Below are 24529 nucleotides of genomic sequence, written 5' to 3' on the forward strand. Positions count from 1 at the left end.
GGGCGGGCAAAGAATCCAAAATTGGTCAAGCCACTTTGCCCAAAGGTATGGAGGCATCTTGCTGCTTCATCTGTAGAAAGTAGTTGTAGTTTCTGTGTTTAACCGTGAGCGAACAGCTTCCCCAAGGCCACATGCACGTGCAATGCTTCCACCACAACTGAGTCGGTGGCTTCAAACAATGGAACTCGCACTGAGCGGCATATTGTTTAGGAAAGATGATGACAGTGCGCCAGTGCTTTGGCGCAACTTTGGTTATTATTATTATGTGAGGTTATCAATATGATCGGTATTGAAGAATACCAAGCTGTTCACGATCGACTAGCGCTAGAGGTTGGCGCCATCCGCAATGATACCATAAGTACCAACAATGCACTAACACGCACGACAAGTACACACAGACAGAAAGCTGACTGCTTCAAGCCTGTTTTCCGCCTGCATGTCCGACTTTTTGTCCCTGTTCAATATTGCAATGCACTGCGCACTGTGCGGCACATTGTGACAAGTATTTGCTATTATCATGGAAGATCTATCCACAAGGAAAATATGACCTGTTTGATGCTCGTTCTATTCTCTCTTTCTCTCTGTCATGTACATGTACATGTATTTCAAATCAACTTGTTGAAGCATGCGTATGTAAAAATGGTTGGACCACGTCATCGTCTGGATGCCAGGCGAGTCATTCACTTCAGCGCACAATACTAATATAATAATGCAAGCCAACAAGTACTCTCTTTCCAAGTTATCCAGGTCCTTAGGCAGACAATTGTTATCGAGGCTGAGGTGTCTTGTCAACAGCCTGTGTATCTTCTGCGATTTATATATTGCAATGCCAAGTGTCCTGTAGATAATTACGATCAAGTTGCTACCAAACTGTGTTGGTATGCAAGAGGGATTGACAAGTGACATTTGCTGAGCATAGCTCGTGTAGGCTCTCCACGTATGTGTACGATCAAGAAGTTGGGAGAATTTCATGTAGTTTGAAGTGACACCCAGACAGCGTCACACTGCAGGTCACTGAGTCACGTCAGCTAGTGGTCGACCTGCAGAGTGCAGACACCACCCATCTTTACCAAACTTTTAGTGTACTACAGTGTACATGTAGTCAAAACTAGACTCGGATGGTGAGCCAAGGATTAAAATTAATTAAAAAAGGGAGGACCATAAGTTTGCAAGTTATCCTGCTAAAAATTGTTAGTGTTGGACAAAACGGATAATTTGTAAACTTATGGTCCTCTCTTTTTTTAAAGTTACAACTAAAGTGTACCTCTCTATGTGTTACGACCAGGTTGATACAAGTGTGTCCAATTACTAGAATTAGACCAAGGTATATTGGTAATATACCCTCCGTTTTCCAAAGCCCAAACGACACACCTCATGTACATGTACTAGCATAATTGGCTGATGTCTGGCTGTCCTAGAATGGGTTTTGTGCAGCTTGCGACATCGTCCGCAGATACGGCCAAGTGCTGCCATTGTGCACTCGTAGTTTAATGACTACAAGTATCACCCAGTATGCTCGCTATGGAGACTATCACAGTCACATGCCAATCTTGAACATGTCCTACATGTACATGTAGAGTCATCAATCTATTCTCAATGACCGTCATCTTCTTTATCTCTGTGGTATAAGTGCCTTCCTTCTGTGGTATCGTCTCGGACGACGGACGCTCGGTCGCCGGCAATTACATCGTAAAACAGTCTGTTTTAGACTTCGAGTATGTGTCAATGACGCCACTATTATTTCTCAAACACATTTTTCAAGGCATTTTACCTACAAGTACATGTATCGTGATAAAACTTCTCAATACAAGGGTTAGTCGGCCTATAATTTAGTTGTAAATGTAGGCAACATCTACAGTCGTCGTTGTATTCAGTACATTTGTGCCAGCAATCATCGCACTGGAGAGAGTCACACTAAGCGTGACCTACATACGCTGAATACAGATAGATTATATTGCTTGATAGAACAGTAACTATTCATCGCGCTGGAGAGAGTCACACAAAGCGTGACCTACATACACTGAATGTGAAAAGCCACTGAATACAGATAGATAATTCTATTGCTTGATAGAACAGTAACTATTCATCGCGCTGGAGAGAGTCACACTAAGCGTGACCTACATGCAGGTATAGATATGGCTTGATAAACACGACTACATAATAGCCTCTTGGCCACTTAGGGTGCATTCAAGGTAGGGGAAATGGACATGCCTCGATCCTTGTGGCTTGTTGTTAAAATACCGGTACTACCGTAGTAGTAGTAGCAGTAGTAAAACCTCTTGTGTGGGCAAAATAATTGTGCACTACTCTGGGCACTCAGTGAACAACACAGCATAGATGTGGTGACCGTCACCGATGGAGCCACACTGTTATAAAGGGTGATGACAATAACCTGTCAGTCACAACTACAAAGGCAGAACTAAAACACAACCCATAGTTGTACATGTAGTGCAGTTGGTTGATCCCAAGAATACTAAAGCGATTAGTAACTGCTGTAGTTGTAGGTCAAGAGTTGCTGTTGTCGCTGCTGCTGTCGCTGAATTAGGATTGTACTTGAACTCTTCTGCGGCACTCCGGTGCTCCAGTAAGATGGGCTTGCTACTGGAGCTGACCGTTTTTGTCTTGGTAAGCCAGAGGCATTGTGAAACTGATGTGCTTTAGTGTGTGGGGCAGGGGATACGCCGCTGAATGAATCGGATAATCATGCATATTCCAGTTCCTGGGGCGCTCTATCCCGCGCGCTCCACCCACCTGAAGCGCCGGATTATTGTCATGATAATCTATATTTTCAGGATCTCCCAAAGGACGTAGCCTATCGGGGATTGTTAGCCACGTATATGCTTTCCTTCCCTGATTTGGGTTTTCATTCATAATAATTGGTACTCGGGTTCGTGTTTTCATTGCATTGCCTTTGGTTTACTATGGCTTTCAGGCAAGCGGTGAGCTAGCTTGCAGGCTGCACCTCGACTCCCTACCGACTCGCATAGGATGCGGTATGCTCCTTTCTTACTGTTGGTACTGCCGTGGTGGGAGTCGTAATCATTACTTATTGAGGGTTCCTGCCTGTTGTTTGCGTGTCCATCATGAAATTGCCGACAAAGGATCGTACGAAAAATCGTCCGTCCAAGAGAAACTGTTTCATTGGAAAGGTTTTGTAGCGTTACGTGTGACAGACAGCAGAGCGCAAGATGCACATGCCGGAACATTGCTGAATTGGTCGATCGGCCTATCAAGTATTTGAATTGCCCACCATTATCTTTGTATCATTCGGATAAAGGCACGATTCCCCTTAGTAATTCTAGTGCAATATGACACCGCGCGGAAGCCGAAGTAAGTTGGGAATACTAGGTGCCACAATCGCCATAGGATTGTACCGTCTTTCTTCCGCAGTGTTCTGTTGATTTTCCGCTAGCTACACTTCAACCAGGTGAAGTCTACTGTAGTGTAAGCGATCGGTGCTGCATTGTATTCTTACTACTACTAGTATTATCAGCAAGAGTGCAATGGTGTAGTACTCTTGAGAAGAGCAAAGAAAGCCGAGCTTGGCGGGGCCTGCTTCGCAGTGGTCCCACTGCCTAGTCTACGGCTACACTGTGCATGGCCATAATTATTATATTATGGGCAGAGCATGATTGGATTTGGAGCGGTGCGTGTTATGATCTTCTGTCGCCAAAGTCGCAGCGTCTCAGTTCGTATTGTCATTTACATGTAGGTCTACAAATCATGTACACGTACATACAGTGCAGTGGTGGGTATGTTGATTGGCTAAATGCCACGAACTCTCAGTAGCAACTGAACCAATCCTCGCACCATTGTCAACGTTCCTGTACAATGTACCATGATTGTGTGACTGTGTGTGTGTGTGTGTGTGTGTGTTGTAAGCTATACTTCACGGTAATGATCACTCACTCAGACAGGGCTAGGGGCACTTGAACCTTTGTTCTACAAATGTGGTTTATAGCTACAGTAATTAGTCCACAGAGGAAGAAACAGTTCTGTCCGCAGATTGAGTAGCTACAGTAATTATAATGATAACATATATACTACATGTACTTCGAAGTAGGTAGTAATGGTGGTCGACGGGCAGCATGAAAAATGGGCAGACGACATTTTGTCAACTACTCGAAGTCATTCAACTAATACTTTCTCAACTTCATCCTTTGCGAGAATCAATCAATCAACGTCGAGGATCATACATGTGTTGTTGAAGGAGGTTGCGTTTGATGGTATCTGTCTGCGGTGTTGATGGTGGTCCATGATCAAAGTTCAATTCTTGAATTTCACCAAGTTTGAACGCAAGTTCCCGCCGTCATAAGAATCTGATCATGCTGACCGTACTAGTACCCCTACACCAACGGCATGCTCAAATCCATACAATGTAAGCAGCCTGGCCGGAATCGTCTCTTCCTGCAGGTGTGGTCGCGATGGGTTGCTGCTGCGCTCGCGCACATAATCTCATTGACATTGTTATTGGTTCTCCTCAAGGTAGATAGTTCGCGCAGCTTCTTTCGACGCTGAGTGCGGTTGCCGCGGCTGCAAGATCTGACAAGTGAAGTGAAAATTGCCAGTATAGGCAATGACCGGACGTCTCCGCATCGCTATTCATTATGTACCGCGGAAAAGAAATTGTTCAAAGTTTTATCGCATTATTCCTCTGGACGAAAAATGCCTGCCAACACCCACGCGTAGCTGTGCTGTCAAAAATCCAACTAATTGCCAACAGGTGTTTAGCGCCGTCTGACAGCTCCTGTGTGCAGGCTATGAGTTCTGCAATGTCAGCTCCACACGTGAGGTGAAAACAGTATGCTTTGGCGGTACCGACAGGAATGACATACACAGTCATGCACTCCCGTGGAAGCAGAGGAGATGGAAACCACTGAAGTCGGTGGGCCGGAGTACTTGTGGCTACTGATATGGTGCTGCATAGCGGTCAGACAAGTCTTGCTAAGCTATTATGCTGTGTGGTGTCAGAAACGCGCAATACATACTTCAAAGCTCCTCCTGACAAGCTGGCCTGGTCGCGCCGTCACAACAAGTACTCATGTCTCAAGGCAAGACAATCCGTTACGAAGTTATGTCCAGTTATGATGTGCAAACCAAGCAGATGCTGGAATAGGTAGCCTCCAAAAAACCCTCAGTGACCGATGACCAAGTGCCGGGGACATGAACAATCATGATGATGCCAGCACACCAGAGTACAAGTCACATGCAAGTTGATCTACATGTACAGTGTACAGTGTGCACATGCATTTGACAACATCTCCGTCCCTACGTGCAAGTCGTAGCACAGACTCTAAGCTGATCAGAAATTGTTTGTATTTTAAAATTGCCAACATTTTGCCCATTGCGCATCGTCAGGTAATCAGTAGAAGAGTTCTAATCTCGCTTTACGCTGTACAGAGTACAGAGAGTACTACAGACCCAATTTCACAATACACAGTCCAAAGACGTCATGGCATTATTCGTTTATTCCACGATGGGGAGAAGCCAATAAGGAAGATTGGCAAGTATGATAGATAGTATTGCTACACAGTTTCCAATCTCTCTCTTGTGATAGTATTGCTATAAGTATAAGTCAGAAACAGCTAGATGGGCCCGGGGAGCTAGCAATGAACAATGGATGATGAAGGAGGAACAGGTGTGATTGAGATACAGTCATGTTGTTTAATCAAAATAATGCACGTGACACGTTCGAAACCAGGAGAAACCAGGAGTGTGCGGCGAGCAGGAACAGGTGCTGCTCAAAAGAAGACGGGATGCATTGTGTCTGGAAGAATTTCTACGATGTTGGGTTGTGATGTAGAAAGGGAGTGAGTTGGAAAGGGTGAGGGCACTGTTGATGGGGGAATTCTCGGTGCCTGTTTGTGTACGCGAGTCCGATGGAGTGGTTCCTTGTCTGTCGTAGGGTACATGGTTGGTGTTGGCGACGCGGTGTAAGGTGTGGCTGTTGCCAAGTTTCAACATGGAGCAGCAAATACTGGTCCAGAAGTCCTTTCTGCGGGGACAAAAGAGACGGAGTGAAGAAAGTGTCTGCACCATACGTCGGAGCTCGCGCTTCCTGCGGACTGACTTGACAGTTGACTGACTGGCGGGAGGTTGGCATTAGAATCAGACTCTCGACTGCGTCGGAAGCACACGAGAAGCCCGTCGAACCTTCCACTCGGAAAACCAGTTACATGTACCTGCGAGAAAGCACACCGAGTGTTTCGGGGAACTAACCCCTCAGCTTGAGTAGGCTAATGAAATAATGATATTTAAATTATTATTATTTCCGCTCCCACTGCACTGACCTAGCTCCGCATTATGACTTACATGTAGTGATGTACTGTAAATATACAAAATTTCGGCGCTGCAAAATTTCGGCACTTCACGATTTTTGACATTTCGGCGGCGATTTATTTTCGGCGTGGGGTAGACATGGTAGAGGGCATGGTATAGTGCGACAGATGCTGTGAAAATTTTCATCGGCGTTTTAATTTAGGCGTTTTGGGTCGGTGCCGAATATAGCCGAAATTAAATAGCTGCTGAAAATTTGTATATTTACAGTATGTACGTGTACTCCGAGTCTCCGAGCCAAAACATCCCTGTTGCATGCTGTTGACGACCGACTCCAGATATCACTGCTACATTTTGTAGTGTGTGTCTGTGGAGTTCGCATGTCTCTCTCATTTGTACTGTAGCTACGGAGTACTGACTGTAGCCTAGGCAATAGCCAATCACATCGTTGTATTTTCGTGCATCCACATAATCTACATAGTAGCAATAGCGACTAATAATAATAATCAATAACACTTGTGCCTGACAACAGTGATGATAATGCACATGCCTTTTGTGTACTTCCAAGAAGTACACCGTACAATCTTGCCATCATTATGTTCAACAACGCATGGTTGTGTGTTACGTGTGATTTCTGATTTTATGAACGTTCCCTTCTTGGTGCTACGCAGTCGTTCCATGCAGCTTGCTCACAGTTTCCACTACCACAGTTTCGCCTTCCACAAGGTACGTTTCATGACGAAATTTAACAAAACGAAACATACTTCAGTAAATTTAATATACTAGTACATCATGTACATTTGTTTGAGGGAAAGTAATAGATGCAAACAGGGAAGTCTGAAGAATAATCGACTGCCATTACCATATAAAATGTAAATTAAAAGATAAATTGATATGAACGTTTTCTCTCTGCAATTATTATGGCAAATGACATACATGTACATGATATGATTTTCAAAGGATCAGTTGGGGAAGTGAACTCATGCGGCTTGAAAAGAGAAAAAAATGCTAGACCCACCAGGACTCGAATCCGGGATCTTGCTTGTCATGAGCAAGGCTCTAACCATCTGAGCTATGGGACCAGGCCGAACCAGTAGTCTATTTCAGTCGCTGACCAATTCTTTCAGCCATAAAGTTCTCCCAATCCTTTAAAAACTTATGAGTTTGAAAATTGTTTATGTGTGGTACGGTGTACATAAATTACACCTGAAAATGATTTTCCAAATAGATGCACTGTGTAAAGGTAAAGGGTGCAACCCTGTCACAAGAAGAGTGAAGACATGTTACGGTAGTCCACTTTTACCTACTAGGTTTGTTTTCTTTTATCAAAGAAAACATGTACTCCCACTGGGCCAGGAGGGAGGGGGGGGGGGGCAGGGAGGTGAGAGTATAAATGAAGATTATACATTGGCCACAGTGGCACCTGTGACCGACACTACATTATTCACACGCTGACTGGGACCATGAACAGTACTTGGGCCAGAAGCTGATAACGTTTGTACCCTGTGCCACTAGAACTAGCACTAACATTTACCATCGACTTATGGTAGCACTGACAGCTATTCTCCTGATTAAAAAGCTGCGTGGAAAGCCAACTGTGTCCTTTTCCCAGTTTTTGTGGCAGTGAAGAGAATGAAGTTGAATCATGGTCGATTTTGTTTATTATTTCACTTGAGTAATGTTTTACCATTATCACAAGGAAACATAGCCTCAGGGGGGGGGGGGGGGGGAGTTAACGAACATTCCTGCCTTGTGCTGGTGTGTATGTAAAAGTAGTTACTTTGCAATAGAGATTAGAGTCAGTATATTCAGTGTAGTTGTTTTTTGTCTATTCTGTGTGGGATACGTTGACGACTTGTAGGATGCGACCCAGCGCCGACTTCTCCTGTGAATGGCCGAGTGAGCTGGCAAGCCACAGTGAGCACTGTACGTGCAGCATTCCGATGTAACGCCGGCTTTACCCTGGTCGGTAACAGAGAGAGAGTTTGCACTGGAAATGGCTACTCTGGAAGGAACCCGGTATGTGTTGGTGGAGGCGGAGGTGGTCCTGGAGGTAAGTTTTGGGCGTTGCTGCTTTTGTTATTACTTATTGCCTGTCCACGCTGCCACTATGTGCACGGGCGCCTATGTGCACGGGCGCCTATGTGCACGGGCGCCTATGTGCACGGGCGCCTATGTGCACGGGCGCCTATGTGCATCTTGCTATGTATTTACAAATGTGTGAGTGTATTCGAATCCACCCGTGAATTTGTGTGTACAACTTGGGTGCGGATTTGCGCGCGCGCGCGCGCGTGTGTGTGTGTGTGTGTATATGTGTGAGGGAGAGACTGTGTGTGTACATATCGGTACAGTCCTGTGTGTAAAGGTGTAGTTCATTTCCTCTAATTTTGTTTGTCCACTTTTCAAGTGCATTCTTTCAGACGTTCACAGTGAACACGGTGCGCACAATGATGTTGACACTCAATTCCAGTTCAAAGTACAGGCCAGTTTAAAAGTACCTTCAAAAATGCTAACCTTTGAAAACTAACATAGACTGGCCAACATACCAGGGTTAATCCAGATGTAGGTGAATGTTACAGTGTTGTTGTGTTTCAAAGCACTGCATAGCCAGAAACATGGCAAGTGTATGACGTGTGCTTGCATACCTGCATGCGCATCATGTGCACACATTATGTGTGTGTGTATATGTATAATTAAATGTGTGTGTGTGTGTGTTTGCGTTTGTGTTTTTTCACTATGCGCATGTTGATACACCTAGTGGAGACACAAATCCCGTCGTCCTTCAGAGCTTGTGAGGAGCCGGTGGGACCGGCCAATGGCAGGGCGGACTGGACGGGTGCTGTGGATTTCAGCACCCTGAGAGCAACCTACACGTGTAATGTGGGTGCCACGTTGCAGGGACCAGCGGTACGAGTGTGTGATCAAGGAGTCTGGTCACCCGCAGAAGAGCCAACGTGCCGAACCGAACAAGGTATTCTACATGATTCTAAAGAGCAAAATGAAGGATATTAGTGCTTGAAATGAAGACATCAGAAGTCATTGAATTATGGATAATGGCAAATTGTATTCAATCTGACCATAGCCAAGTATGTTTTCTGGTAGGTGGGTCCCCCATGTAGCAAAGTCCCTGGTTTGAGTCCAGGTGGTGACAGTCTTTCCCTTTACAATTCCTTGATGGTGATCATACTATGTGCACACCCGTACAGTTTGAGTTACCGTACTGTCTTTTCTATCTATATGCCCACTCCTTTTCTCCCTTGTGTACACTCTGTTGTTGTTGTTGTTGTTGTTGTTGTCTTTTCTCTCTTTGTACACTCCGTTGTTGTTGTCTTTTCTCTCTTTGTATTTATGTCCAGACCAAAGTCCAGCATGTTCCACTCCAACTGTACCAAACAATATGTATATCAGATATAGACTTGTTGGCAACCGTCCAGTTTCGGCCACGTATGAATGCTACAGGGAAGGTTGTACCTTCAGCGGTGCTTCTGAGCGGACATGTCGGAATGGTCGATGGGTTCCCGAAGAGCCAACTTGCACTTGTGGACCAGAACCACGAACAGACCCGCCACAACCAACTGTACCACCTACAACAGGTATGCCTGTGCAATGGGTACCCCCCCCCCCCCCCTCTCCCCCTCCCCCTGCTTGGTGCAGTGGGTACCCCCCCCCCCCCCCCCCTCCCCCATTCTACACACATCCTTTTTGTTCCCTTTTTCCCCTCTACGTTGGCTTGTAGATGTATTGAAGTACATGCATGTGAATAACAGTATGTCCGAATAAGACACAATCCACATGATCCACATGATCCACACGATCCACACGATCCACACGATTCACATGATCCACATGATCCATAAGATAAAGAGAGAAACTGGCATACCAGCCGCAATGAACATCGCGTTATCTCATGTTATACCTTATCATCACACCTGCTCTTTAGAAGCGGTACAGGCAAAGGATACAATGACCCCCACCCCGTATAATGCTAGAGTGATAGAAGCAAGGTTATAAGATACCCGGAGAACACATTGGCGAAGGTGCTTGATTGCCCTATTTATTCTCGTACATTGCGGACATCCTTTCTGTTTTCTGTCCCCTTTCAAACTATCCACTGTGCTAAATGCTTGTTGTCAGGAGAGAATGTTCTGTTGCCGTTTGTGTTGACCTGAAGTGTGTGTGTGTGTGTGTGTGTGTGTGTGTGTGTGTGTGTGTGTGCTCCTTTAATCTGTACAGGGTTCACTATACGTCTACCGCAGGGTACGAGCATCTATAGCACTTTCAGTGTACGAGTCGTCCGCTTTAACGCAGCTAGCCAGCAGTGGGAAACTGCATTTACCCGCGAGGGTTTGAGATCCTCGGATTTTCCCTTCCAGGTGCCAGCACTACCAAGTGGCTATTACACGATCCATTTGGAAGGGTACTTTTCCAGCGGTCAATATCGAACAATCTCCACACTCTCCGAGGGAACTGCTCCATCAGGTATTAGAAAATATTATGTCATGATTACTAAGGGGCCATCCGTAAATATAGATATTTATTTAGAAACGAAAACTAGTTTAGGGGGTTCGAAAAATATCGATGTACATTTTGCATGCGTGAGCATGTCCAGAAAAAAAGATCAAAAATATCGATACTATGCACCATTTGTATGTGTTCGTTTCTCAGGGAGGGGGAGGGGGTTGAAGAGAAACGACTAGTTTTCGTTTCTAAATAAATATCGGTATTTACGGAAGGCCCCTAACCGAATAATTGTATAATATCCACCTTCCCGTGGTGTAATCTGTTAGCCACACATTGAGCACCAATGTGAGGAGTGATGCACAAACAGATTTTAACCAAGAGAGAGAGAGAAAGAGAGAGAGAGAGAGAGAGAGAGAGAGAGAGAGAGAGAGAGAGAGAGAGAGAGAGAGAGAGAGAGAGAGAGAGAGAGAGAGAGAGAGAGAGAGGGGGGGGGGGGGGGGGGGAGGGAGAGGGAGGGTTGTGTGGCAAAGTTTAGTTTTCGTTCGAATGAAGAGGCGGATTGAATGGAATTTTGAGCATCGAAAAGGGTTTCCATGGCAAATAGGGAGATAAGGTGCGAATGCAGCTATCCAGCCCAATGGAAAACATGGAGCGGATTATCATGAACGGTTCAAGAAAGTAAGGAATTGCATGGGAGGAAAGGAATATGCGGGGATGGCAAATATGCAAGCTTCAATGCAACGCATGTTTGTTCAGTGTTCTGCAGGAAGTGGTATCCTAAGGATACAGAGTTGTCACGAATACATATAATATGAGCTACTCAATCTGCGGACAGCATGCTGTTTCGTTCTTTGTGAACTCATCAGCGCGGCACAGAGAAAATGAGGCCGAACCTGATAGCAATGAAAATAAAATTTCCAAAGCCAGATTTAAATCAGGCCCGAGCGTACCTTGCCAGAGTGCTCAAACTGACAAGTCAGTGAGCTCTGCGTAATGCAAACAGCTATGAACTAATAAGTTAGAAATTTTATCACCTCCATATCGCACACTCATACCCAGTCACAGAGCATACATAACTAAGTTGAGGGAAATGGTGCAGATATGAGAGTAATCCAACCGTTGGCCATAAGCGAGGGTCCCTGGTTTGAGTCCTGGTGGTGACAGTCCATTTTTTCTTCAATTTGTTTCCCTTTTGCACCTTTCCCTCACACCAATGAATTCAGGTAGCGTCAACAATTTACCAGTGATGAGAAAATTACACCTCCGGGTTTATGGAATTCTGGTGCACTCGAAAACATCTGGTAGTTGGACGGAGAATAATGAAATGCATTTTGCCTCTTCTTTGATCGATAAAACTCTGTTGTGCATGCGGAATGGGTGAAGATTGAGTCGCTGTGTTGCAAAGGACAGATGTATTAACGGACATTTATCTGTTTTGTGGTGTATTGGTATCTAGGTCAGTTCATTCCCGTTTGGAGCCGGCTTCCAATTGTCACATTTTCCGGAACATCGGCATATATTCGCTTCCCGTCAGGTGACAGTGGGGCGCTCTCTCGTTATCAACAATGGCAGCTTCAGTACCGAGTCCTTGGAGGTAGCGAGTGGACCACGACAAGGATGTACTCACTGGGCACCACGACCGCCGTGCTTTCCGGACTGGTTCCGGGACAAGGGTATGAAGCTAGAGTTCGTGCCATAGGCCAAGGTGGCCAAAGCCCCTACTCTGCTGTTGCAGGATTCCAAGGTGAGTTTGCAGTGTTAGCCAAGGTGATGGGGGGGGGGGGGGGGTCAGAAATTATTCCTAGCTATTTATGTGCGCAAAGTCCATAAGATGGGAGTGTGCAAGTCCAGGTGAGTTTTTGTTCTGTGACTGCCGAATATATCACTGGTGAATCATGAAGTACGGTGATCCGCAGCCGCTCAGTCTTGCAACATATCCATGCAAGCCATGGCCGCATCATTCTACCAGGACTTGACATCAAGAAGATGTAAATGATGAACTGCGTTTTCCCCAGCTCACATGTCATGATGCACACTCATTGATTTGACATGATAGTGCCCTTTTCGTGTACATCTGAATTCCTTATTAGCGCTGTCTGGACTGTTAACATTGTTGATATCTGGGTCCTGGGTTCGAGCCCAATGGCAATGTTGGGTGCCAATTGTCGTCAGTGGAAGAAAGGAACAAATGTAAAAGCACGAGGAGATACATAAACTAATAATATTAGTGAAAAAGGAGAAGGACAAAATGTTACGAGTTTTGTCCTTCTCCTTTTTGACCATAATTTAATTGGCTCACCATCCGAGTTCAACTTAATAATATTAGCTGTTATCATTATAAAATGCAACACTACGGCAAGCACAGGGGTGTCGAAAAGGGCGCAAGTGTACCCAACTGTCAACTTACACGACCTGGAATGTTGTAGCTCGCTGCTGTGTGTGTGTGTGTGTGTGTGTGTGTGTGTGTGTGTGTGTGTGTGTGTGTGTGTGTGTGTGTGTAACCATTCCAAGTGTGAACTTTCAGTTCTAACAGGAATTAACAATGATTGTTTTGTCTTGTGGCAGTACCCGGCGCGCAGCAGCCCTGTGCCTCATCACCGTGTCAAAATGGAGGACGTTGTAGTAACTCTGGTAGTTCCTACGTCTGCACGTGTCTCAGTGGATATTCTGGACGCAACTGTGAATTCCGTGGTAAGCTTGTTGGTGAAAAAGAACTTGATGTGGCAATGTGGTTGCTGTCACCACCAGGACTCAAACCAGGCTCCTCATCTCTATAGACCAGCGATGCTCTAACCTGAGCTCTAGTGTAGCCGTCATCCCGGATTATTCTTCAGACTTAGACACTTACGTTTTGTGTGACACTACATATGCTCAGGTGGGACGCAGCCCTCGCTGTATCCACACACGTCATGTACTAGGTAGTGCACGGGGAGCCCCAATGTGTTAAGTATTCATCAGTGGAGGGAGATAAACAGGGAATGAGTATTCTTTTATATGCAGATATGCTGTATAAGTACATGCATTAGCAGTGTGGCCTGCAAATTGTGTTTATAAGCTCTCTGGTCTCGAATTCATGCCCCGCCAGCTTCTTCTCGTTGGACATGGTCTTGGCCGGGTGCTCTAAGCCTCGTTGTAAAGATGTGCCTGTATTCTATGGACTTCTTTAGATACACCGGTGCAGCCACAGCCAACCTCACCACCTAATCCACAACCATGTGAGTTTAGAAAGTGTCAGAAGTTATTGTGATTGTGATTGTATGGGGGACTTATGGATATCATTTATATACACAACTGAGTATACACAATTGAGAACGAAATGAAAAATCAAGGCAATCATTCCACTTGACAATGTCCGAATTTTGAAGTAAGCGCATGCCAAGGTCAGTAAAATGGAGCCTCCCGTTAAATCAATTTCCAACTCCCTCCAGTCGCGATTGGATATGGCATTGAGCGTATGCTGCTTCGACCAAACCATACGTTTCCAGTTACAATACATTGTAGGCTTTTGTGGGAGATAATTTTTCTTGTTAAGATGCTGTATTACAGCCCCATAACACTTAGCCGATTGGTCAGCTCCTTGGCAATGGTGCAAGCCTCCGATTGCTCAGTATAGCTATCGAATGAATATGGACGGAAAGTCAACTCTCTCCTGTGTGGTTTCTGATTTGACTCCGATGATGGCTTTGCACCACCAGCCGGCTGTCAGCCCAGCCCCTGTCTGAATGGTGGTGACTGCTACACGGACGTACTCCTTGTACTGCCCGGCTCCAGTTTCTATTGCTTCTGTCCTGAAGGCTATTATGGAACGCGATGTGAAAGTGAGTACTATGTAGTAAATTCTACTTACCCTCATTTTTTTATCCTCATTTTATGATTCTTTCCCAACTCAATTGATTGCACCAACAATTCCCTTTAGGAAAGACATCCTACATTTGTATTTCCTCTTGAAGGAGGCAACACATAATTATAACATTGAGTACGATATCCGTCCTGCAAAACAGTCCAGCAACTTTGGCCAAATGACTTCACTACCGTAAAAGTCCGTAAATAAGTACCTGCCCGAAAGAAATACCCCTTCATTCTTTTGGCTCTGTCTGTTGAAGTCAAGTCAAGCCCGATAAACATACCGCCCGAAATAAGTACCGGTACGGTGCGCACATGCAGCACGTAGCATGTACATCTACATGAAAAGGACCTCTCCACTACACACAAGTCAGGTCCGAAAGTTAGTTCGTGCCCGAAAGTCAGTACCCGCCCGAAAGTTAGTACGGGTGTGGTCACTAAATTCGAAAGTAAATACGTACTTATTTACGGACTTTTACGGTATGCCTGTACTGTTGTCTTCCCTAAGATGGTGTACACCTTAACACAGTTATTGGACTGTTGTTTAGTTTTAGCGGTATACTTATTCAGGAGAATGAAGTTGATGACTCCACTGCAGCTGTACTTATGGTTGATTCGCATGGTGGTATATTTATTCACTGTCCAATGGCAACATGAAAATGAATGTAAAGGGGCGTTGGCCAGCCATGGCAACAAAGGGAGTTTGGCAGTTCGGTGATCAATAACTATTTCTTGGAGGTGAACTGTGTTATTGGCATAATTTTTGTTGGTTGTTCAACATTGTTGTGTTGAACCTACTTGAAGTAGCTATCAGAAACCTATACTGCAGTGTGCTGTTCGTTAGGAATCTTTTTGCTCTCCTTTTAAAGGCACTGGCAGTTCGGGGCAGTTAGAAATTTGGATTATGGATGTATTTTGCTAGTAAGCATAGCACACATGCCTGTAGAATCTAAAATTATATTATTATATGTTGGACTCAGTGGGCAGTTATACCCCAATATGAAGTTTGCTCCCTGTAATTATAGAGTTCATTGGTCCACAATCCACAGGCTTTGCACAGTTCAAGATTGGAATCAAGTGTAGAGACATCAGCCTGTACAACAGATTTAATTTATTACTCAACTGTAAGGAGTTCCGTGACCTTATCAGCACAAATCCTACTAACAGTTCAAACCTGGATACCACTCACTGTAAAGGGTACGATTAACTACGCATACCCTGTACAATGTACAATGTACACAGCCAACAGCTGGATTTCACTTATTGTATAAAGGGTCTTACAGCAAGTATCAATGTAGCAGAAAGAAGAAAATGAATAGTCACTATTTAGATTTGAACGCCAGTTTTAGCCAAAAATACTTCCTTTCACTGATTAAAAAATTCTTTTGCATGTTTTTGTGGTTGCAGACAGAAGAGGTCAGCCAGGTAAGCAGGCATGCTACAGATTTTTATGGCGATAGTTGTTAATTGAATGGTGATAGAAAGGTTCTGACACTCTGCTTCACAGCTTCCTTGAATCTCCCCTTACCACAGTTTTCTTGTTGAATGTATGAAGAGCGTGCAAACTCTACTCTGCTCCACATGTACGAGTACATGTAGATATATAAAAGGCATGCATATCACACCACTCTGATCAGTGGTTAGAGCATCGCTGGCCTTGAGGCCTTGAAGGTCCCTGGTTCGAGTCCTGGTGGTGACAGTCAATTTTTTCTTCAGACTTTTCCCGTTTGCATCTTTCCGTCAAACCAATGAACCACTCTGAGACACTAGTAGATAACTATCTGATTAGGAGGCACCTGCTACTAGCATCCCTGGAACTTTGATTTTGTGAGAAAGTATAGTTGTGAGCTGCTGCATTGTCAGTGTTGCATGGTTGACACCATCAGTTATGTTAACACTGGCAATAATTTTGTGTATTTGCATTTTGTGAATGTAAGACTATGCAACCTGTATTTCTACGGATTTCATAGCATCAACATGACCGCCTGTAATTCTTGTAATTCTTGTGATTTTGATGCTGTTCACAGCGAATCCTTGTGCATCGTCACCTTGTCAAAACAGTGGCCAATGCCTTGCATCTGGTGCCGACTATTCGTGCCGCTGTCGCAGTGGATATTCTGGGGATAATTGTGAACAACGTGGTAAGCGTAAAGTGTAGCTACAAAAGCAACAGATCGCATCGTGCATACCGGTATTCAGTTCACAAGTCACTCTCACTGTCACTTCTTGCAGAAAAATACAAGGGCCCAAGAGCAAAGTACAGTGGTTTTTTATACAAAGTACAAGTAGCTTCGTCATGATATGAACTTCCACCACACACAGCCGCAAGCATTTGGGCGAAAGCTTGGAAAGTATTTGAAGTCCTTGGAGAGATTTGGAGAGGTTTTTTTCTTTCTTTTTTCGTTTGTGTAGCCAAGGACTTGGTGTGGCTGTGTGGGGTGGAATTTGATATCAAGCACAGCGTGATTATTATTTTGTATCTACAATCAGGATTGATAGCATGTCTGTCTAGTTTGCTTGGAAACAAGTGAGAACATATGGAAATATGCAGCCAGTGAGATCTAAAACTCATGTAGGGACTTTCAGAATATCTGCATAGAGCTCAGTGAAAGTGATAGGTGATAGCCAGCCTGGGGTTTTTGCACGCTGATTTATAGATCAATACCCGTTTTGTACATGTGATATGAGGGCCCCACCTACAAGGCACCACCACACTTTGCAAGGGTCAGTGCGGATCCAAAAGATCCAGAAGTCGTTTTTTATCGACTTCTGGTGTCATCACCATCGAGCCCTGTGATCCAGTATCAGTCTGATCACTTTATGTATCACATGATTTCGAGTCATAGTTTGTGCAGATGGACTTGTGTTGGCCTATTTTTCAGTGTCTATGTACATGTTTTTCTTCTTCTTCTAGAACCACAACCATGTGACTCCTCACCATGCCTGAACAGTGGAAGATGCCGCAACTCTGGAAACATTTACGTGTGCTCCTGTGTGAATGGATACAGTGGAGTCAATTGTGCTATTGGTAAGAGCTTTAAAACGAAGAATTAGGCACCTGCTGCGAGTAGGTTGTTGCAGTTCATTTTGTGAACTGTACAGTGGAAGTGCAAGTTTCAACAGATAACAAAAGAGCCGCATGATTAGCACTTATTTGCTGCGCAGTTCTCATTTTCTTTTATTCCATACTGCGGCATCCATGCAGACATGAAATGGCCAATTGTAACCAGCTATTGTTCGGAAAGATAGTGGGAGTGATGTGGAAGGCAGTCCTGGCATGTTATCATAGTAGGCCCTTTGGTAAATTTCTGGCCTATTTATTCCACATACCTCTCCTTTCCAGAGTCACCAGAGCTCTACTGTGTTTACGGTGAAGTACTTGTATACTGCACTGCTCGGAGTTGAATGTATACATCAAAAGCAGAGTTCTCTAATGACCAAGAGTTTTCTGGGAGGCAGGACTGATCTGCACCACGGGACTGGTTGATTGTAACCTCGTGAATCCTGGAGCTGCTGAAAACCATTGATTCTCTCTCTCTCTCTCTCTTTCTCTCTCTCTCTCTCTCCCTCTCTCTCTCTCTCTCTCTCTCTCTCTCTCTCTCTCTCTCTCTCTCTCTCTCTCTCTCTCTCTCTCTCTCTCTCTCTCTCTCTCTCTCTCGCACACTCTCTCTTTCCCTGCTGTGAGTTGCAACACATACCAGTATGTTGAATGTGAATGTTTTCTTGTTGCAGCTCCACAGCCCTGTGACTCATCACCGTGTCAAAATGGAGGACGCTGTAGTAACTCTGGAAGTTCCTATGACTGCACATGCCGAAGTGGATACACTGGACAAAACTGTGAACGGCGTGGTAAGCTATTTGATAAAAGTAATATGCTTGACAATACGAGTGGACTGCATTTATTTGATATTTCGAACCTAAAATTACCCGCCTCCAACTTCTAATTATCCAAATGCTGTACAGATCAACCTATTATGTACAGTTGAACATCGATTATCCGCACATCGACTATCCGACCATTCGATTATCCGTAACAGTTTTTTTGGGCGCACGTGCCGTAGAGTACGCACTGTGCATGTAGTGAGCCATTCAAAAATACGAAAATTTTGAAAAGTCAAAAGTAAAAAGGTCGTGCGGCTAGTAATAACCACTGAAAGTGTGTGAGTGACAGTTTTTTTCTTATCCAGAACATTTGCCTTATCTGAACACCGCCTGACAGTTGTCTGCCCGGAGGTGGTCGGATAATCGATGTTCAACTGTATGTCAAAAATTCTTGAAATCGCATGCAAATTTGCACATTTTATTTGCATGTGCACAACATAGTTAGTCACGCACAATGGACTATGGGCCGGGAATGTTCAGTTTGCCAAAGCACTGAAGTTATTTTTGACATAAACTTGAGGTTAGTTACACAGAGCATTAGGCAAATGGATTGCCTGGCGGATTGCTGACATAGTAGGCTCCCCACCGTGATGTGTCTGACCAGGTCAAGTTGATGCTTTGTCGGACTCAGCTTTGAACAGGTCACCGTAAGAACGGGCTGTGTAAGAGCGATATAGTTTATCCTGGTATGTCTGCTGGGTAGGGGGGGGGGGGGGGCATTGCTAGATGGGTGAGATGTGTGTATGATTCTTCATCTGCCACTTTACACATATGTGTGTGCAGTCACTGTGCCCCCACCACCACAAGCTGGTGATGTCGACATCACACCAGCCTCTCTGAGCATACCGGCAGGTGGTTTTGGAACTCTTCGCTGCTCCTACAGTGGAAATTACAGGGTATGTACTGATGATGATTTGAATAGCCTAGTAATAATACTTTTCTAATTGTCCGCAAACTCCAACGCTGTAATAATACTGGTTATCTCATGTGCAGATCTCTCATCACCTTCTACCATCCATCTTGTTTGGGGTGATGAGCCCCCCCCCCCCCCCCTTGTGTTTCAGTGCCCCCTAAACAGTGAGGGTGTTGATGATCTCCTTTGCGTCGTCGCCACATTCAACTATTCATTGCAACACACCACATTCAACTCTTCATTGCAACACACCACAGCGCACCATGCTCAGTATTGGCAACAGCATGAAGGCAGTGACTGAGTCCCTCTGCAAACTAGTGTTGGTTCCGATGATCATTTCATTTCCTGGTTTGCCTTTAATGTCTTGACTACCAGTGTATATTGCTAGTCCCCGGATTCCTTTCAAATTAAGAATGTGTAAAATGTATAGAATAATGTGTTGCTTTCTCCATCCTGTGTTGTCAGGTCAACCGTATTGAATGGTCTCGTGCAGATAGTCAGCCAGTCGGACTTGGAGTCTATCCCCGAGGGGCGTCCATTCTCTTCTTCGGTGCGCCAAGATCAGCGTACACCAATTACGTATGTACCGTGTCACACTCCGGTGGTGAAAGCCGTGGACAAGCAACAGTCGCATCAGGTAAGTTATCCTTTCCGTGTATACTGTACTGTTACTGTACCTTAAAGTTTCCAGAGAAAACTTAGTCAAGTGCATGTGTACTCAGGGGAGGTGAGGAAGGCCGCAGTATGTGAATGTTTTGAGAAGATTTGACTTATGTAACCACCAAACTAGACATGCAGTAAAAGCTTTGCTGCTTGCAACAGAACTATATCCTGTACCTAAGTGTTGTATACTGTGGGTGTCCTGCAGGACAAAACGGGGAAGGTGATAAAGGCGTGAATGAAAATTGGCATGACATGGAGATCTACATAATACTCTGAAGTAAGAATTTTCATCACAGCGACTTCCAAATAATTATTATTTGGAAGTCGCTGTGATGAAAATTCTTACTTCAGAGTGTGTTAAAAAACGGTTCATTTTATCCCTATGTTAAGGGCATGTAGTCACACAAAGGACATTGCCTGTGTTAGCAGTGTGCTTTGTCATATAATGGGGCTGAGTAACTGCAATTCAGATGGCGAGAGAAAGATAATGCAGAAACCTTAGTACATGAATTGCCACTGTCAACTTCTGGTTTACACTGTGGACAGAGGACAATCTGCAATGGTGATTTCGTTGTGAGCATTGAGCAATCAGGTCCATTAGCATCGGAAAGCTATTGAAGATTGCTACTTCCATCGGTATCATAATAATTATTATAGTTGTCAGGGATTTCTTGACAGGGATTTCTTGACAGGGATTTCTTGACAGGGATTTCTTGACAGGGATTTCTTGACAGGGATTTCTTGATACATTCAGTCAACTAGAGAATGTACTTTTGCCTATGAGAATTCAAAGGAATGTGACGTTTTCTACAGTGCATGCAGCATTGTTCCCAGACTGAATGTTGCCATGTCTTTGGCTGGATGGACCTGTTGTACATGGGGTGTTGTATGAGGTGTACTGTCATTTGCCCAGTTCACCAAAGCTGTGATCACCGTGGGGTGTTCTCCTCTCAGTGATGTTTAAACTGACCAAGCACGGCTGGTGAAAGTGATAACTAGCAAACTTGCACTACTAGTGTTTCACCAGATCATGCCAAGCCTGTATTTGGATAGGTACTGAGTTCATGATTGAGTAGGTAGTTCATGTTAATTTCCAGGCCAAGCATCACATGCGTATTCTTCTCTTACTGCTGTCTTCTCTTTGGTCCAGATGCTGTAGTGCAGCCCTGTGACTCGTCCCCTTGCCAGAATGGAGGAACATGCAGCAATTCACTTGGTACTTACTCTTGCAGCTGTACCCCTTCATATGAGGGATTCAACTGTGGACGTCGCGGTAAGGGTCTAACATAAACACAGTTTTGTGCACGTTTTGTCCCGGGACCAGGCTTATATTATATTTCCTAGAACAAAACTTAAGCCACCTCCGGAGATTGTTGCTCATGAGTGAATTAAAAATTAATGTCAATGTTCTCTGGAAATTTGAACCAATTTATGAGCATTGTTCCTTTTCTATGAGGAGAAGAAGAGTAAGTACACGGAGATATCACTAACTTTCCTTTCGAAGGGGAAAGGAGAAGACTATGGTCTCAAAACGGTCTCATGAAGAGTGCATAAACCAAAGTGTGCAGCTCTGTGTCAGTTTGGGACAGTGGAATTTGTCATTTATGTCCCTGTTATGCCACAATACACGATGAGGCTACAGAGCTAGGACAACAGACTAGGTTCGGGAGGACAGTTTACATTACAAGAGGCCAAGAGTGTCTAGACCAGAGTGTGCAAGTCCGCACACTCGCATGGGCTCCAACAGCGTAACCCATTGTTTATGTCATTTCTGTCAGTATTATTGTAAAGACTGATGTCATACTCGCAGATCGTGTAGATGCAGGGCAGCACTCAGTGCAGGGGCATACCTCCCCCCCCCCCCCCTTTCATCAAGGCGTACAACCACATCAGTGGAAACTCGCCCACATTGTGCCCATCTATAAGAAATCTAGCCGTTCGAAGCCCGCACAGTACCGACCAGTGTCACTGCTGTCTGTCATCTCGAAAATAATGGAAAGCATTGCCAACCATCAGCTTGTCAACTTCCTGGAGAAACACCAGTTGCTCTCGACTCGGCAGTTTGGGTTTCGAAGCGGTCTCCGCTCGGCAGACCTGCTCAAGGGTACTGCACCATGGCTGGGCACAGTCAGCTGGTATAGGCGGCCGTGCCTGTGCCATCCGATGATCGCCATCCTGTCTCTCTGAAAGATTATGCTGCACGTGCATGGCAGGTTTTTCACATTAACTATTCATGCTTACCATGGGTATGCTCTGTATCTTGTTTTGTTGTTGTTTGTTCTGTGCAGTCAGTATAGTGCGTGCCTGTGACTCATCTCCATGCCGGAATGGGGCAACATGCACCAACGTAGGCAGCGGTTATAGATGCCGGTGCACCACTCAATATAATGGAGTCAACTGCGAAAACCGTGAGTGTGATTACCTCATTCGCCTGTATTGCGAAGAAGCTACCTAGGCAGGAATTGGAGTCTTCATCCTCCGAAAGGAATGTGCGAGAGAGCTTGCTCCACCATTCACCAAACTCTTGTCTTTCATCAAGGCGTACAACCACATCAGTGGAAACTGGCCCACATTGTGCCCATCTATAAGAAATTTAGCCGTTCGAAGCCCGCACAGTACCGACCAGCGTCACTGCTGTCTGTCATCTCGAAAATAATGGAAAGCATTGTCAACCATCAGCTTGTCAATTTCCTGGAGAAACACCAGTTGCTCTCGACTCGGTATTAAGTCGGGCTCGCTCGTTCTCAGACTGTTAGACAACAACTGGATGGGTTCTGAGATATCTCTTACTTAGACTATCATGATCTCAGACAATACTACAAGACAAAAGCAAAAGGGAAAACCACTCGACAAACCATGTCCGCCAGTCTAACTCTCTCTCTCTCCAGAACTCCCTCAGCACAAACTCACCACTCACTCAAAGTATGGAAAAGCCCGTGCAAAGCAATAAGCACGTGACACGCAGATACCGCGCGACACTAGAACACAGCTAACAGTGCACTACACGTAGGGTAGTGACGACAATGCAAAGTCCGATACATGGCGACTGATATCATGCAGATCAGTAGCAGTTCAGTTAGTTGAGGTCGAACCTCAACACTCGGCAGTTTGGGTTTCGAAGCGGTCTCCGCACGGCAGACCTGCTCAAGGGTACTGCACCATGACTGGGCACACGCAGCTGGTATGGGTGGCCGTGCCCGTGCCATCGCCATCCTGTCCCTCTGAAAGATTATGCTGCACCTGCATGGCAGGTTTTTCACATTAACTATTCATACTTACCATGGGTATGCTCTGTATCTTGTTTTTGTTGTTGTTTGTTCTGTGCAGTCAGTATAGTGCGTGCCTGTGACTCATCTCCATGCCGGAATGGGGCAACATGCACCAACGTAGGCAGCGGTTATAGATGCCGGTGCACCGCTCAATATAATGGAGTTAACTGCGAAAACCGTGAGTTTGATTACCTCATTCGCCTGTATTGGCGAAGAAGCTACCTAGGCAGGAATTGGAGTCTTCACCCTCCGATAAGAAGGCAGCATTGCCTGTTCCCATAACGAATCAAATGAAGGAATATCAACAGCCTCTTCTAGAATATCATTCACAATTATCTGCCGATGGTCAGGGATGTTAAATTATGGTGTACATATCTCCTTCATCTGACACATCCACTTCACTCACACTCTGAAAGCTTTCCACCCAGAGTTGATTACATGAGCACAAGTACAATTGTATGGCATTCTTGTTTTTGATGCACAAGTCTCTGTGCTTTGATCCTTGAAGGGTGATGGCGTTCCTACAGATACGGAAAACTTGGCCTCTAGCAGAGCCTCATGCGAACCGTGAACACTTTTCATTCTTTTTTTTCTCTGCAGGATTCGGGTCACAGCCATCACCGTTGAGCGTGACAGTAAGTCCAGCGTCGGCTGTGCGTCAACTGACAAACACCACTGCATTGTACTGCCAGGCCAGTGTGCCGTTTGGCTACACCGTCACCTCCACGCAGTGGGATCGCACCAACTTTGCACCCATGCCCGTTGGCCGCAGCCAGCAATACACGGGCAACACCTACTTGGTCATCATGGACCACAAGCAGCCCGACAGTGGCACGTACCGCTGCACGGTGGAGGCAACCAACCAGCTAGGACAGACCTTGCGTGGGTCGGCATCGTCCACCATTACCGTCACAAGTAAGCGTGTAGTTGTGCCCAATATGCTCTGGGTAGGCACATGACGTGGCGCTGTCGCTTTCTCATTCTTACTTCACTCCAATGTTTTGCTTCGTTTTCATAAGGACTTCCATGCTGCAGCTTTAATAACCACTGTACTCGACTTGAATGGTACGAAAGGCCTAGTCAAAACTAGAATCGCTTCTGTCCTACGTGTGTTGGGTTCATTTTCTCTAAATCTATGGCTGACTTGTCACCTTCCCTTCCCAGTATTGGCCATGTCTTGTGTATGCCATGAATTGACGTATGTCATGTGGTTGTTCGTAGC

The 24529-nt window shown here is 45.1% G+C and overlaps 1 protein-coding gene across 1 annotated transcript in view; it reads left to right on the forward strand.

Moving 5' to 3' along the window:
* Positions 1–2395: 2395 nt before the first annotated feature.
* Positions 2396–24529, forward strand: part of LOC135827537 (uncharacterized) — a 29586-nt gene continuing 7452 nt past the window's right edge. The window contains exons 1-20 of the mRNA XM_065340020.1: positions 2396–2625; positions 6948–7002; positions 8138–8329; positions 9035–9247; positions 9633–9869; positions 10510–10755; positions 12194–12481; positions 13303–13428; positions 13905–13952; positions 14433–14555; positions 15988–16005; positions 16608–16721; positions 17495–17608; positions 18313–18429; positions 19246–19358; positions 19841–20012; positions 21189–21311; positions 22327–22446; positions 23366–23485; positions 23908–24222. Of these exons, the coding sequence (XP_065196092.1) occupies positions 2590–2625; positions 6948–7002; positions 8138–8329; positions 9035–9247; positions 9633–9869; positions 10510–10755; positions 12194–12481; positions 13303–13428; positions 13905–13952; positions 14433–14555; positions 15988–16005; positions 16608–16721; positions 17495–17608; positions 18313–18429; positions 19246–19358; positions 19841–20012; positions 21189–21311; positions 22327–22446; positions 23366–23485; positions 23908–24222 (2890 nt within the window). The 5' untranslated portion in view covers positions 2396–2589. The remainder of the gene's footprint in view (positions 2626–6947; positions 7003–8137; positions 8330–9034; positions 9248–9632; positions 9870–10509; positions 10756–12193; positions 12482–13302; positions 13429–13904; positions 13953–14432; positions 14556–15987; positions 16006–16607; positions 16722–17494; positions 17609–18312; positions 18430–19245; positions 19359–19840; positions 20013–21188; positions 21312–22326; positions 22447–23365; positions 23486–23907; positions 24223–24529) is intronic.

This window comes from Sycon ciliatum, chromosome 1 (assembly GCF_964019385.1).
Source record: "Sycon ciliatum chromosome 1, ocSycCili1.1, whole genome shotgun sequence".
Classification (NCBI taxonomy): domain Eukaryota; kingdom Metazoa; phylum Porifera; class Calcarea; order Leucosolenida; family Sycettidae; genus Sycon; species Sycon ciliatum.